A 14312-nucleotide genomic window follows, 5' to 3' on the forward strand; every position below is an offset into this window, starting at 1 on the left:
AAGAGAGCTAGCAAATGTCATTACGAGGATTTTCAAAGTATTCCATGAGAAACACGCTCTCACATCCACAGGAAATTAACAGCTCTAATGTGATCAGTTCCAGTCTGCGCACAGAAACAACAGGCGGCTATCCCCAATCCAAATGTCACACTTCAGTTTCAGGGAAACCCCCAGACAGTCACCAGCAAAGGCCAGTGGGAGAGTACGGAGATGCAGAGAGAGAGGGGGGAAGCATGCGGTCAATTTGGTACGTACCCGTGGCAACAGCCGAGGAGGACGAAAGACCCACCATTTTCCAGAAAAAGAAACTGTGAGAAAGTATTAAGGGGACGCACACATCGCCTGTAGTCCTCTCCACCAGTCTTCCTCTGGTTTACCCACACAATGTGAGATGAGGTGTCACTTTACAGTTTTGCCCCCCCCTCCCCCACCTCTGTCACTCACACTCTCTCTCCTTCACTCTCCCCACTCCTTCTCTCTCCTTCTTCTGGTGGTATACAGAGCACTGTCTGGTATATTTACACTACCAATGACACTCCCTCCTTCTCCGTTTCCCCTGACAAACTCTCTCTGTTTGTTCCCCACACACTCCCTTTTTCACTCCCTCTCTTTTTCTCTCTCTCCCTGCTTCTGTGATAGATAGAGAGCTGTCTGGTACATTTATGCTACTAATGATACAGTCTCTCGCTCTCTGTTCCCCTAACAAAACCTCTCCTTCACTCTTCCCCTTGCTCTCTGTTTCTTTCTCTCCCTGTTCTTGTGATAGGTAGAGAGCTGTCTGGTACATTTACGCCAAGAATGATACTCTCTCTCTTCCCCAAATAAACTTTCTGTCTCTCTGTCTCTGTGCTCTTGTGTTGTATGGGCAGCTATCTCTGGTACAATCACCATCTCTCGCACACACTCTCCCCCTCTGTCCCCCTTCACCTCATCCCCTCTCCCTTTCTCTCTCTGCTTGTCTATCCTTTGATGATGTTCTCTCCCCCTCGCTGTCTGAAGTCCTGGGGGGGGGGGTCTGATGTATTTGGGGCCCACCCACCCAACCCCTCTACGTCTGTGTCATCAGAGCTCAGCCCTAATCCCAGGGCCTCCCGCAGTACCACCAGGGTCTGGAAGCCAGCCACCTCCAACACCCCAGAATTCCCCTCAGGGTTCTGTTCTATGTCCATTAAAACTCTCCCGGGCAGTCTGCCCCTCCCCAGCCCCTGAAGTTCATCACCTCAGAAATACCCGTCAGAGCTGTACCAAGAGGATCGAGCTCGACAAAGGCTTCAAAATGAACGAAAGACAGACTTGGAGGATGATAGATAAGGTAATTGCTAAGAAAAGAAAACACATCTATTCAACAGGCAGTTTACACAGTAAGCACGTGTGGAGGGGAGGGGGTCCTCATCTCTGACTTACAGTGATCTTTAAAGAAAGACGGAAAAACATCTTTGAAGTGTGTTTAATTTCAGTTTTTTGTAAATACTCTGTGCTTGACCCCTACTAGTAAAACCTCCTCTGTTTCTGTCAGGGCGGCAGGCCCATCATTTTCACCAGAGAGAGAGAAATGCTGTAGGAGTAAAGCCCTTGTTTTGAAGTGCTAAAACAAACACAGACAGTGTGTTGACACCAGTCCAGGGAGATAAGATTTAGGAAGACAAGGGCTCGATGATAATTGTCTGCTGGGAAAAAGGTTTTTTGAACATCTTATTACATTGAGAGTCGTGCAGTTTTACAGTTTCAGGGCGCCACAGAGATGATCATCATTCTTTCTGGTGTATTTAAACCTATGAAGCAGGTGAAGCAGTGGAAAAACAATTATTGCAGTGCAGCTCCTAAGAAGTCCCAGTCATCATTATGTTACTTCATTAACTGCACTTACAGCCTTAGTTACATGAACTGGGGAAAATTCAAGGGGGACTTGACCCCCCGCCCTTTTGGTCTTCAATTCAAAAGTTCTCTTTCCTGTCAGACCATCTGTCATGGTAGCCAGTGCTAAGACTAAGCCGGTGCTGTTTTCTTTTCTTTCTTTTTTTAATTTGAGCCCCTGCCTTTGAGAAAGTTAGTTGCCCTGACAATTGGCAAACCCCTCCTGCTCACTACATGCATTCCACCTTTCACAGTGAGCTGCAGTCCCACTATATATAGGTAGAGGGCTCTCTTGAGCCGATCTATATTTGCCGTTTAATCGATAACAAATAATATTAATAAGCAGAGACGTTACTATTGCAAGCCATGTAAGACATTCTACAGCAGGGGCTGGGCATTCAGGCACAGCAGAGCCACGGTGTCTGGGTGGTTTTCGTTCTGCTTGTCACGTTTTGTAACTGAGGTCATTATTTGGACGCGGAGTAAAATTACCAGGGTTTCCGAATAAGTTGCTAATTAAAAGGTAACTCATTAAGACCTGCAGGACTCCAGCTCTACAGACGTAGTTTCCAGTCTCATTATTCCGTGTCGGAGGAGCTGCGCTTGAGTGGACTAATGTGACCTTTCCTCTGGTAAACCTAGGGCTGAGGCAATGGCTTGGATCTTATTGCAGTCAAAACAGCTCGACTGTACAAAGGTTCCAGCAGATCTGAAAACTCATTGTGTTAACACTTGCTGCACAAGTCCATGTAAAATAATTTCCATCCCTTCACACAATACCTTGTTTTCTGTTGTAAAGCAGGCAACTAATAGCACGCCAGCATGAAAACTGGCAGGTGGCATCCATCCTGTATGACTAACACAACTCGAAAACCGCCGATCTTCAGACCCCACAACAGTACCATTCTGAATGGCGATCGCCGGAGCGCTTGTAGCTGGCTGCTCCTCAAACGCTGGAAAAAAAAAACATGACGGAGCAAAGGCGTGCCAGCGACCGCTCATCCTCGCACACTACCGGAGCGGAAAGGAAAGTTCTGAAACCGCGGTGACCTGCGTGACGGGGCGGTTCGGACGGGCTGCCCGCCAGCGCAGTCACACACAGCTGAACGGCGCTCGTCCCCCGTCCTGCTGCCTCACGGAAATATCCCTCAGATACAGCGCTCAGCGCAGGAAACAGCTCACGCCGTGGAAGGGAGGCGATTTTCTATCTGTCAGTTCATTCTTCCCACGGGTATTACATGATATGAGCTGTGAAAGGGCCAGAAACATCAGCAGCCAATAGCAAGCCAGGGGCCCGATAGCAGACATCACTGAATATCTATGAATTATTAAGAAATAATAGCAACAACAACTGAATCAATGGATTTTATTTTTACATTATATAACTGATGACCATGATTCCAACTTATCATTTTACAATAATAATGTGGAATATATTTATATTTATTTATATTTTAGATGTGCTGATATGTTTTACAAATGTTATTTATTTTTTGTGTTGTCAACCATGCTCTGGTAGTATTTCCAAATTGTTTTTCATACCAATAAAACAGATTGGATTAAAGTGTATTGATTATTAGAGGAGACTTCCACCGGAACGAAGCACCGTTTGATTTGTTGCCTCTCAGGAAAGTGCATGGATGTCCACACTCTTGTCAAGAAGGAAATTAAGAATGCTGGAAACAACTCATAGGCCTTCAGTTCTTTATTTCACAAGGACAAAACCGTGCCTCTGAGATTATCATGTTTAGGTAGGAGCCATGCTCAGTGCCTCACTTTCTCCCACACAGTGAATCGGCTCAGATGAGCTGGGAGGCTGTGTGCTCTTCAGCACTGAACTGCAAAAGCTTTGTCTTTCACCCTGAATACAGCTGCTAAGCAGGCTGGCTTGAGGCCAGATTCCAAAATGATTTTTTACAGCAACTGATTCCAAACTGAGAAATCTGTGAGAAACACACTCGTTCAGTGCAAATGCTTTCCATCAAGGCAGACTCATCAAGGCAGGCTTACTGAAAACTTGCCTCTTCTCCAACTACTGTAGCTGTGAGATGCTGAAAGCCATGTGGTTCCTTCTAGGAAATTTAGAGATAAAAGTGCATACTGTTAAGTTGCACACTCCAGCATGCTCTGGAGTCTACCTTCCCATTCATAAAAAGAACCTTCCAAATCCCCATTCATTACATTCATCATCTTTTTTCCTCATTTCCCTTTATCCTTGAAAAAAGGAAATGAATGAAGGAAAAACACAAAAGAGTAGAAAAAGAAGCTCAGCACAGCTGAGTGAAAGAGTGTGAGACGGGTGTGTATGTGAGGAAAGGAAGAGAGGAAGGCAGTTGAGCCGGAGTGGATTGAGGCGTGGCGCTGTGTAGGATGTTGCTGTTATTGTAGTGCACAGGGTGCAAATGCAACCCACGAATGGAGGTCTTTGGGGGGTGGGGGGATGGGGGGTACCATTGTCTGTGTGTGAACTCTACGGCTCTGTGGAAGGAGCGTCCCGACCCGTTTCCGCGCCTCTCCTGTTCCCATACAACGCCCTCCACCCCCGCTGGATCACTGTGTCAGGTTAGAAGACCCCCCCACCCCCACCCTCTGAGGACCCTCAGCTCTGATCAACCCCCCCCCCCCCCCCCATTCAGGTTCACCTCCCTCAGTGCCAGGCTCTCAGTACAAGGACTTAAATGCTATGACCTCTGACCCCTCCTGTGGTGTTGTGAGTTCACACAGAACCCCTGGTGTTGTGGGTGTGAGACACAACTCAGTGCTGCTCACCAATACACACACACACACACCAGACAGCGTTACTAATGAAAAACAAGTGCTGCAGAACACACACACACACACACACACACGGAAAACAACATCATTGATAAATACTGTTGCACACATGCACACGCACACCATGTACTGATAACAACATCAACATGCATTTAATTCTACACATTTTCATAGCTTTCAGAGGTTCAGTGGAGTGCACAAAGGTAACTTACATATACGGTCCAGCGCATTTGTGTGTGTACCTGCTTGCCTGAAAATGAAGCTCCTTGATGAGAAACTATTCAACAGTAAAATGGTCCGAGTGACCTTTATCAGCTGTGATATGGGAATTGCTCGATCAGCACCACCCACCCATTTTGTTAAATCATGCCAACCTCTCTCACCTGGAACCCACTGTATGGACAGCCTGGCAGGACCTGAACACGCTAACCACACTTCTTCCATGAGGCAGTTGACGCAGTACAGTAAAGACCCCAAAGGGAAGGGAGGGAATTGAATTTATTTTTACCCCGCCCCACCATTAAAACTTTTCCCTCTGCATCCTCAACATAAATGCTCCCAAATGCATAGAAGAATGGATGCGTATGCATTACAAATATGTGGCTGCAATCGCCTGTGGTCAAAAGGACTGCTGGTGGGCACTCGACAACTCGACTGACACAGTAATCTTAATAAAACTAAAACAGTTTCATTAATGCCTTGCAAGTCCTCCATAATTTCTTAACCAATCAATCCAAAACAAAACAAAAAAAAATGGACAAATATTCAAAGGATGAGAGGAGTTTCTACAGACGAGATCAACACATGTTTTCCAAGCTCCATTCAGTCAGGGTCTTCCGTACTTAACAATGCGGCATTGTTCAGGCGAAGGCCAGAATTAGCGAGCGACATGCACCAGAAGAAAGCGCGATACAATGCGAGCAGCAGACATGCAGGCTCAAACAAACAAAGCCCAGATACGGGCATGCGACTGCGAGTCAGAGATACAGCCCAGCGGCATTGTGGGTAAAGGATGTGTCCTGCAGCTGGGGCTTCCTGCCAGGGGCTGGTGACAGTGCACTCTATCAGCAACCTTCTGCTTCCTGTTCCACCCTGCCAGTCCCCCCCATAACCCTCCTCTCTCCAGGCTGTCCACTCCCAGTGCTCCCCACTCAGGGCTTCGGCCCACAGGAACAGCTGGACCCATCCCACCTTTGGTATGATAAAACACTTGTGCTGTTATGTCTTGTCTGTCTGTTGATCTATCTATCTGTCTGTGTCTGTCGATCAGTCTATCAATATGTGTGTGTTTGTACATCTACAGTATCTACCTATTTATCTATCTATCTATCCACACACACACACACACACACACACATACACACACACACACACACACACACAGTCTCCAGTGACAAACCTGACTCTATCTGTAAGGGATTCTTGTGTCTCCTGTGTTCTGTGTCAAAGCAGGTTGTCTCCTTTTTCTCCAGTCTCTACCCACAGTCCACAGACATACTACTTACATTTGTTAACATTCTTAAATGGCCTTTATGTGTGTGTGTGTGTGTGTGTGTGTGTGTGTGTGTGTGCCCTATGACTGACTAGCATCTCAATGTGCAGTACAAAGTGTGTGCACACTTGCTGAGTATGCCCCAAACCACGGAGGACACGGCAGGGTGTGGTGTTAAAGTGCTTACAGGAGAGGTCTCTGACACAGACGACATGAATGTCCCTGACAGAAGTCACTCAGGGGTCATGGCTGGGGAGCAAGAAGCTCATTCATGAGTAAGAAAAGTATAGCGTGCAGGAAATGAGACGATGATGTAATTTAATGTGGACCAATAATCTCCTCCTGCATCACTTGAAGAAAATCAACAGGAAACAGCATGGGGTGGGAGTGTGGGGGGGGGCTTCTCTTTCTGGTCATTGGCGTGAGGTAGGAAAGGGGAAGACAGCTCATCCACACACACACACAAATGCACACTCACACACTCAATGTTCTGTCATTCCATGTGGGTCAGTCCCTTGTAGAGCGACTCTTTCCTCAGACTTTGCCAACAGGAATTGACAGGCATCCTCTTTGTCAGGAAGATGCAACACTGTGAGGCTAACCAAAAAAAAAAAAAAAAAAAACTGCATAAACTTTTCCCCTTCTAGATTTTTTTTTTATTCCTCCATTTACATTTTGGATGCTTTGCCTTCATGTCCACATGGCTTAGTTTATTAGGAGAAGCAAAACCACACGGGACGCATGCCGGACCATCAACAGGAAGTTTACCCCAGCAAGAGAAACACACCGATCTGCAAACAACAGAGACATAAACCAGACCTGGTCTATGTGGATGTGCAGACCAAGCTGAGCTGTGAACCTATGTGGTAGGGAAGCTCTAGGTGGCCTCCCTGCACCTCTTCCCCCCTCTCTCACACACACACAAACACACATCTACAGATTTCACTCCGGGGACTTTTCAGAGGCCGGTCAGAGCCTGTGGAAAGGCTCACGACCCGGCCAGTGAACGACGTCCAGGCTCTGATTATGAAGCGCAGCTGAGACTGCATTTTCCTCCATCCGTTCAGAGTGGGAGAAATTACACTGCTCAGTGAAAACGGGCTATTGTTCACATGCTGTTGAACACTGAATTGGGGCGAACCTCAGGGCTTGCGGCTTTGCGATTTGTGGTTTCGAGTAGTTATGCCAAGAAGCACTCCTTTCCCACGCTCTCTTGCATGTATTTTATACATTTATAGCATTATTGCATGAATATACACATTCATCAAGTGGTTATTGGAGTGTTGCATTGTTTTTCATGCTTGGATTGTGGATGATTTGTGTCTGGAACCAATTCCCTTTATGAACAGGTCATATATTTTACCTTACCTTATTGTGATTTGGCAGACACTCTTACCCAGAGCGACTTACATAGGTTACAACTTAATCCATTTATGCAGCTGGATATTTACTGAGGCCATTGTGGGTTAAGTACCTTGCCCAAGGGTCCAACAGCAGCGCACTATCAGGGAATCGAAGCAGCAACCTTTCAGTTACGAGCCCTGCTCCTTACCACTGGGGATGGCAGCATAGCGTACTGGTAAGGAGCAGGGATCATAACTGAAAGGTTGCTGGTTCCATTCCCTGCTCAGGTTATTCCGTTGTACCCTTGGGCAAGGTACCTAACCCAGACTTACCTCAGTAAATATCCAGGTGTCTAAATGGATAACATGCAAAAACTGTAACCTATGTAAGTCGCTCTGGATAAGAACGTTTGCTAAATGACAACAAAGTAAAGTAACGTACACCACACTAGCCAGAGTTAGTATTATTACTAGAGAGATGGATGAGCCAGCCAGGGGCAGCAGGCGGTGCCCACAGCTCCAGTGTTATGATACTGAACTCTCCCAGTCAGCCATACAGGGATCACAAACCCTCTTCCACTGTGTGACCCAAGCTGTTTTTGAGGACACTGTCCTATGTCAGGAATGGAGCAGGTCCTGGGCAGCAGCACAGCACAGCACGGAACACTTCTTAAAATGACTGGGGATAAACAGGGCAGGAAGAGACCTGCCCCAGCCCAGAAGCCAGCCCCACGGGTCAATGTCCCGCTTTGTCCTCTCCGTTGCCGGGCCCGTTGGCCGCCCCGGTCTCCACTCGGCCGCCGACACGAGCGGGCCGGTCACAGCCCTCCCACACAAAGGGCCGCTTCAGCTCCGCCACCCCTATCTTCAGAACCGCCTCTGACCTCACCCCGCAGCTATGTCTCAGAGCCGCGCTCCGTGTTCCTGCTAATCTCTCAGTGCGGAGGAATGCCAGGGCGCCAGACACTGCCGGGCCTTGTGCTGAAACATCGGCCATTGTGGCTCCCCAAAGAGTGGCCGCATTGTCTGCCTCTCTGTGGGTATTTATAGGAGTGCGCCAGCACCCAGGAAACACAGGCAAGGAGAAGGGAGATTTCCAGAACTGGGGGTAAAATCCCGACCTCTGACCCGTTTTGATCCAACCACCAATCATTACATATTACCTTTATTAGCAGACAAGTCTTATCCAGAGTGACTTACATAGCTATCTTACAACTTTAATAAACAAGCTGTTTGAACAGCAATTTTGGTTACCCAAGGGTACAACAGCAGTGGCCTCACTGGAAAACAAACCAGCAATCTTTGAGTTATGAGCCCTGGATTTACCACTATGCCACACTGCTGCCTGAAACAGAGACCTGTGAGATCTTCTTTTTAACATTTGAACCAACTAGCGGCTGGTGCTGAGACTGAATCCTTACTGAGGGATACAACAGCAGCATGTTTGAAAGGCTAATGGATCTGGTAGACCCGATTGAGCAAAAACCCTCACAATGCAAAATAAAACATTGTGCTTGAATACAACCACCAAGTCCAATGCTTGGCTAGAGACTGCAAAATGTTTTGGAGTTAGTCCTTGTAATGCCTGTCTTTATGCAGGCTTTGTACTCGGAAACAAAAGAGGACAACCATTGACTGATCTGCTTTGCTGTAACTGCCCTGAAAAGGCATGAAGATATCTCCCTGCTGCCTGTCACCCATCAAAACTCCAGCGACTAACAGGGGTCTAGACTATCAGGACCAGCTGTGCTGCTCCTGCCAGGCCATGTTCAAATGAAGGCCCTCCGTTAAGAGGACATGCTTCATGTGGACGCGTATTCATATATCAGGAGTGACAGTTAGGCTGTGTCCCATCATGCAAATGAGCAAATTCACTGGAGTGCTTTATGCTCGTTGTCTCTGAACTCCTCCACATGAGGCTTGTTGGCCGTTTAACAGTGAAGACATTTTGCTCGACACCTACTCCATCAGAGCAAATGTGGGCACTTGGGACAACATCCTGTGTGCACAGTGACTCGTTAGGGCGATTCATTCACACAAAATGCTGGGGTTATTAAAACTGATGCCCCCCCCCATTTACTTACTGCTAGATGTCTCAGACTTTCACAGGGATGAAGAATATGGTTCATTTCAGTTTAGGAGGAACAGAGTCATGAAGACCATTCCCCTCTGAGATGTAGGCTTTTCTCCACCAATAAATCTCACACACAAATACTTAGACACACACTCACACACACACATAGCATCAAACACACACACACACACACAAACACACGCACACACACACACACACACACACACACACAACATCAAACAGAAACACACACAAACACAAACACACACACACAGCATCAAACACACATACACACACAGCATCAAACACACACACACACACGCAGTAGAAGCTTCCAGGTTGAGGATTTTCTATCCCCAGCTATCTGCAGAGGGAACAGAGGAAGGAAATATCCTGCAGTAAAGGAGACAAAGGAACTAAACCGCACAACTGCCGGCCAGCAACCCGCCTCCAGCAGTGATGTCATCTTAACTAAAAAAAGAAAAGGCATCCACACAGACAACAGTGTGGAGCTGTGGTGTGGGAACACGGCCTGAAACCAGAAGGTAACAGGTTTAAACCCTGGGTCTGACACTACTGTTCTGTCTCTGAGTAAAGTACATGACCTAATCTGTTTCAGTAACTACCCAACTGTACAAAGGTACCCTGGATAGGGGTGTCCACTAAGATGATAATAAAGGACGTCCACCCTGTGTTTGTGACAAATTCGTGAACTAGACAACTCAGCTTCGATGGAAGACAGAGACAGCAGCTTTCTGTGTCTCACCAAACACAAATGTATTGAATGGACCAAACCATTAAAAAAGCAGTTCAGCAGCTGATTCAGTAAGGGAAGTATGTTCCATTGAAGTGCTGTGGGAATGGTTTTATCCACTAAATCAGTCTGGGGGATAGTTGGTTTAAAGCTCGGAGGGTAAGCTTCCTAAATGCCGCAGGCGGCCGCTGTGTTAGTGTTGCGACAGAGAGCCAGGGGCGTGATCATCAGCAGGCATTACCATCTGAACGCCCTGACTTCAACACGCCAGCCGGAGATCCTGTCTGGCCAAAGGCCTTCAGCTCGGCAATTTACCTGAAATAGCGGCCACCTCTGCTAATTCCATCTAAACAGGAACCCGGAGGAAACAAAAGACGCTAAAAATAACAGACAAACAAGACAACCGCGCCTACGCAAACACGCACCCACGCGCACACACACAAACACAGGCGGACAGTGGAAGACAGGATCCCCTCCAGACATGCCCGGCGGATGGGTGCTTTTTCCGGGTGTTTGTGCAACCATGCAAGGAATTCATCAGGAAGCGTTTCCAGGACGTGGAACAAGGATGTTTACACACAGGCGCTAAACTCTCTTTGCATCCTGGCCTTCACCTGCCTCTGAAGGGGAGGAGCAGCCTCAGACAGGTGGAGAGAGGTGGAGGTTACATGAAGCAGCGAGCTGACAGAACAGGGGGGGAGGCTCAATAGTCCCTCCAACCCCCCATCCCGAAAAAAGCAAGGTACACACAGATTCTCTCAACACCCTGAAGGGCTGCCATACCTCACTCACCCCTCCATCAATGAAAACTGCAGCATATGTTGATGGACAAACCCATCCTGTGCATGGTGGCAGTGAAGTGCATTAAAGTGCTACACTAAGGCAGGTCAGCCTAGTCACCCAGGGTGCCCATTGACTGAGCTGTATGTCTTACTCCATATTCTGCCCTGCCACAAGTGGTACCTGACGAATAAAGAAACTGCCAATCAGCACTCATTACATTACATTATTGCTGTTCAACAGATGCTCTTATCCAGAGCAATTTAGGCAGGTTGCAATTTTATCCATTCATACTTGCCACTACCGCACCTGCCCGCTCACCTGCCTGTTGGCTGTTTGCCATTATGAGACAATCTTTTTCATTGCCCTTCACAAAGCTGGGAGAAATTCGGAGTGTTCTTCCCCTCACTGGGCCATTTGTTGGATGACAACACGCATCTCATCAGAGGACTGTGAGAAGAGGAGCGATGGCGCGCGGGTGGAGGGGCCTCGGAAATCGCAGCGGCAGCGGGAGAGCGCGTCCTCTGTTTGATGAACAGGAATCCAAAGGAGCGGTGGCAGATGTACAGAGCAAACAGCAAACGTTCGGGTCACGAACTTTCATGTGCTTCATATTTATGAAAGTAGATGCTTTGCAGATAACGTCGCGAGATCCCGCTCCGATCCGTCCTGTCTCCCTCTGATGGCCAGGGCGTATCTCGGAAATCAGCTCTCCTAGAATGTCAAACAGAGCCCGGGCTCTTGAGAGGCATCGTTTCTTTTTTCGATCCTAATCGCTGCCTCGCTGTCCTCCGCGTATTTATTTGTGCTCTCTCCGCCGACGGGTCAGCGAGATTCGGTTTCAGGAGAGAGGGGAGCTCACGCATGCTTTCCGCATGACCCCCGAAAAGATACTGGGTTAAAGCTGCGGGGTTTCGAGGGCAGGGGAACACACCGGAGACATCCTGCTTGTTTTTCGGACAGCGCAGGAACTATCCCATTGTCCCTGTGAAGCCGTGCAGCGGGGAAAAGTAAACAGGCCGACGGTCTCTCCTGCCACAGTTAAAATAAAACAGCCACCGCACACAACCGTCCCCGGGCTTAAAAGTGTTGCCAAGACAGCAACTAGAAAAACAGTAGGACCTCTAAGAGATCTTAAACCTACAAACCTCTCAACGTGGGGGTCCACAGGGGAACTTGGCTCTTTATGAAGTCGGACTTTACTTGCTACAAACACGAGAGAAGAAAGAAACACGGCCCAGCGAAGACAGTCCAAAAGAAACTGAACACAAGCCCGTACTATAAACCCGAGAACCTTTTCATCCCACACAAGATATGATTATTCTCCAGGTGTCCTCTGTTTGTCCTGAGCGTCTCATTTAATTGAAAACGTGCAAAAATATACTGTGGCTATCTCAGCAAAAGAGCCGTAAATGAGAAAGCTTTGTAATAAGGATTTACTGCGTCAACTCCGCTGTAAGTTATAAACTTGGAGCGATGAAAGTGATGCATGTAAGAAGGGCAGGAAATTGATATTATGATGAGGTGGATTAGCACCAATTAATTAGCATTAATTAACATCTGAGACTACTACTGCCAGCGCTAAGCATGTTGGCAGGGACCGGACTGGATCGTGAGTCCTTGCCTTTTATGTGGGAGCGCCAGGCACGCTGCAAGCAGCGACGTGAGCTGGAGTCCCCGGAACTTGCCGGAGAGAAATAAATGTTTGGATCACCGAGTATTCTGCGGGAGTACTTTACAACATCAACAAAAAGTAAATCTTGATGGAAAACTAAGATGTTTAAACACTGAGTAATACCGATGGCATAACTGCCAACCAATCCCTTTCAAAGAGATCACAAAGTGGTTTTACACAAGTTTTTGCACAAGACACTAAATGCATCTAGTTATCACGGTAAAAAAATGTATCACAGTAAATACAGACATAGATACAATCGCAAATACAATGAAGACAAATGATCTCTGAAATTCACACGTGCCTGGTTTGCTTCCCAGCGAGGGGCTGGAATGTTAGTGCAGGGCATTCATTGCCTAATTCAATAACAGTGTTTGCACACCAAGCAATCGCCACGGGCGGTGTCCTATTGCCTCACGTTCACCCTACCGTGAACAAAATCACCAAAGTGGACAATGTCCCTCACGGGTCGCTTTTTACGACCCTTTAAATACCCCGTTTCAAGTCAAATCAATATAAGGTTTAATGTGACATAGGTAATGTACCGGTAATGCCTCCGCAAGTCATTCAAACGGCAGGTTAAGATTACATGGGATGCTATTGCCCAGGGCGGAATGTATTATTTGTCTCCGTAATTGTTGTTATTATACCACCACCACTACAATCATCATCATCATCATCATCAAAAACAGCAACTCCCAAGTCAGACAAACGGTGTAGCCAGTAAACTGCCGTACAACTATAAAAACCTGCGCTCTAGGATTAACACGACTTGCTATACATTAGTACCAAAAAATACATACCCTGATCACTGCTAATAATGAATTTACCAAATGTGTGTAACAAATATATGAGTAACCGTGTTCAAAGTAAGAAATAAAGATTAAGACAAAAGGACCTAAACTGAGATTGTTAAGCATCCAAAATGAGGATAACAAGTAAAAGTTGTCAGTTACTTACAGTTAGCGCTATTGGTCTCCATTTTAGAGGGGAGTTCCTTAATTAACTTACTCTCCAAAATCTCACCGGGAACGCATGCTATCGCCCATGTGTAGCGCACAATTAAATGACACACAGTTGATCGGACAAGTGCGAGTGCGAGCGGAGGCGCTTACTTCCGTGCGGTGAAGAAAGCGGGTCCTAGTGCTACCGCCGTAAGCACTTAACAAGAAGGTTTAGAACCATTGTGTTCCCCCTACGTTTTAAGACACTACAACTGATATTAGTTTAGATTTGTTACTGAAGGTATTCCGGATTGATTGAGTGAGTCTGGATTAATTGTTGACGAAATCTGTGCCATTTTCATTTGACAGTTAACAGATCGCATGGGATGGAAGACATTGAACCAGAACACGCAGTGCCACGATTTTCAGAAACGTTCAACACAATTTGTCATCAGCACTGTTTGATGTTTAAAGTCAGCTATACCAAGGGCCAGTTTTCCCTTTCAAGGTGAATGCATAAATCCTGCATTGCGGTGGCGCGTCTTTTGCATGAACTACATGAACGTCCTGATTTGTGAAAGCGCAAGACGACATCACAAAAGCGTGCACATGAAAACAGCA

The 14312-nt window shown here is 47.0% G+C and overlaps 1 protein-coding gene across 1 annotated transcript in view; it reads right to left on the reverse strand.

Moving 5' to 3' along the window:
• The window catches only part of LOC118774357 (actin filament-associated protein 1-like 1), a 32620-nt gene extending 18832 nt beyond the window's left edge, over window positions 1–13788 (reverse strand). Inside the window, exon 1 of the mRNA XM_036523683.1 lies at window positions 13708–13788. Coding sequence (XP_036379576.1) covers window positions 13708–13729 — 22 coding nt within the window. The 5' untranslated portion in view covers window positions 13730–13788. The remainder of the gene's footprint in view (window positions 1–13707) is intronic.
• Window positions 13789–14312: the final 524 nt, after the last annotated feature.

This window comes from Megalops cyprinoides, chromosome 3, assembly GCF_013368585.1.
Source record: "Megalops cyprinoides isolate fMegCyp1 chromosome 3, fMegCyp1.pri, whole genome shotgun sequence".
Classification (NCBI taxonomy): domain Eukaryota; kingdom Metazoa; phylum Chordata; class Actinopteri; order Elopiformes; family Megalopidae; genus Megalops; species Megalops cyprinoides.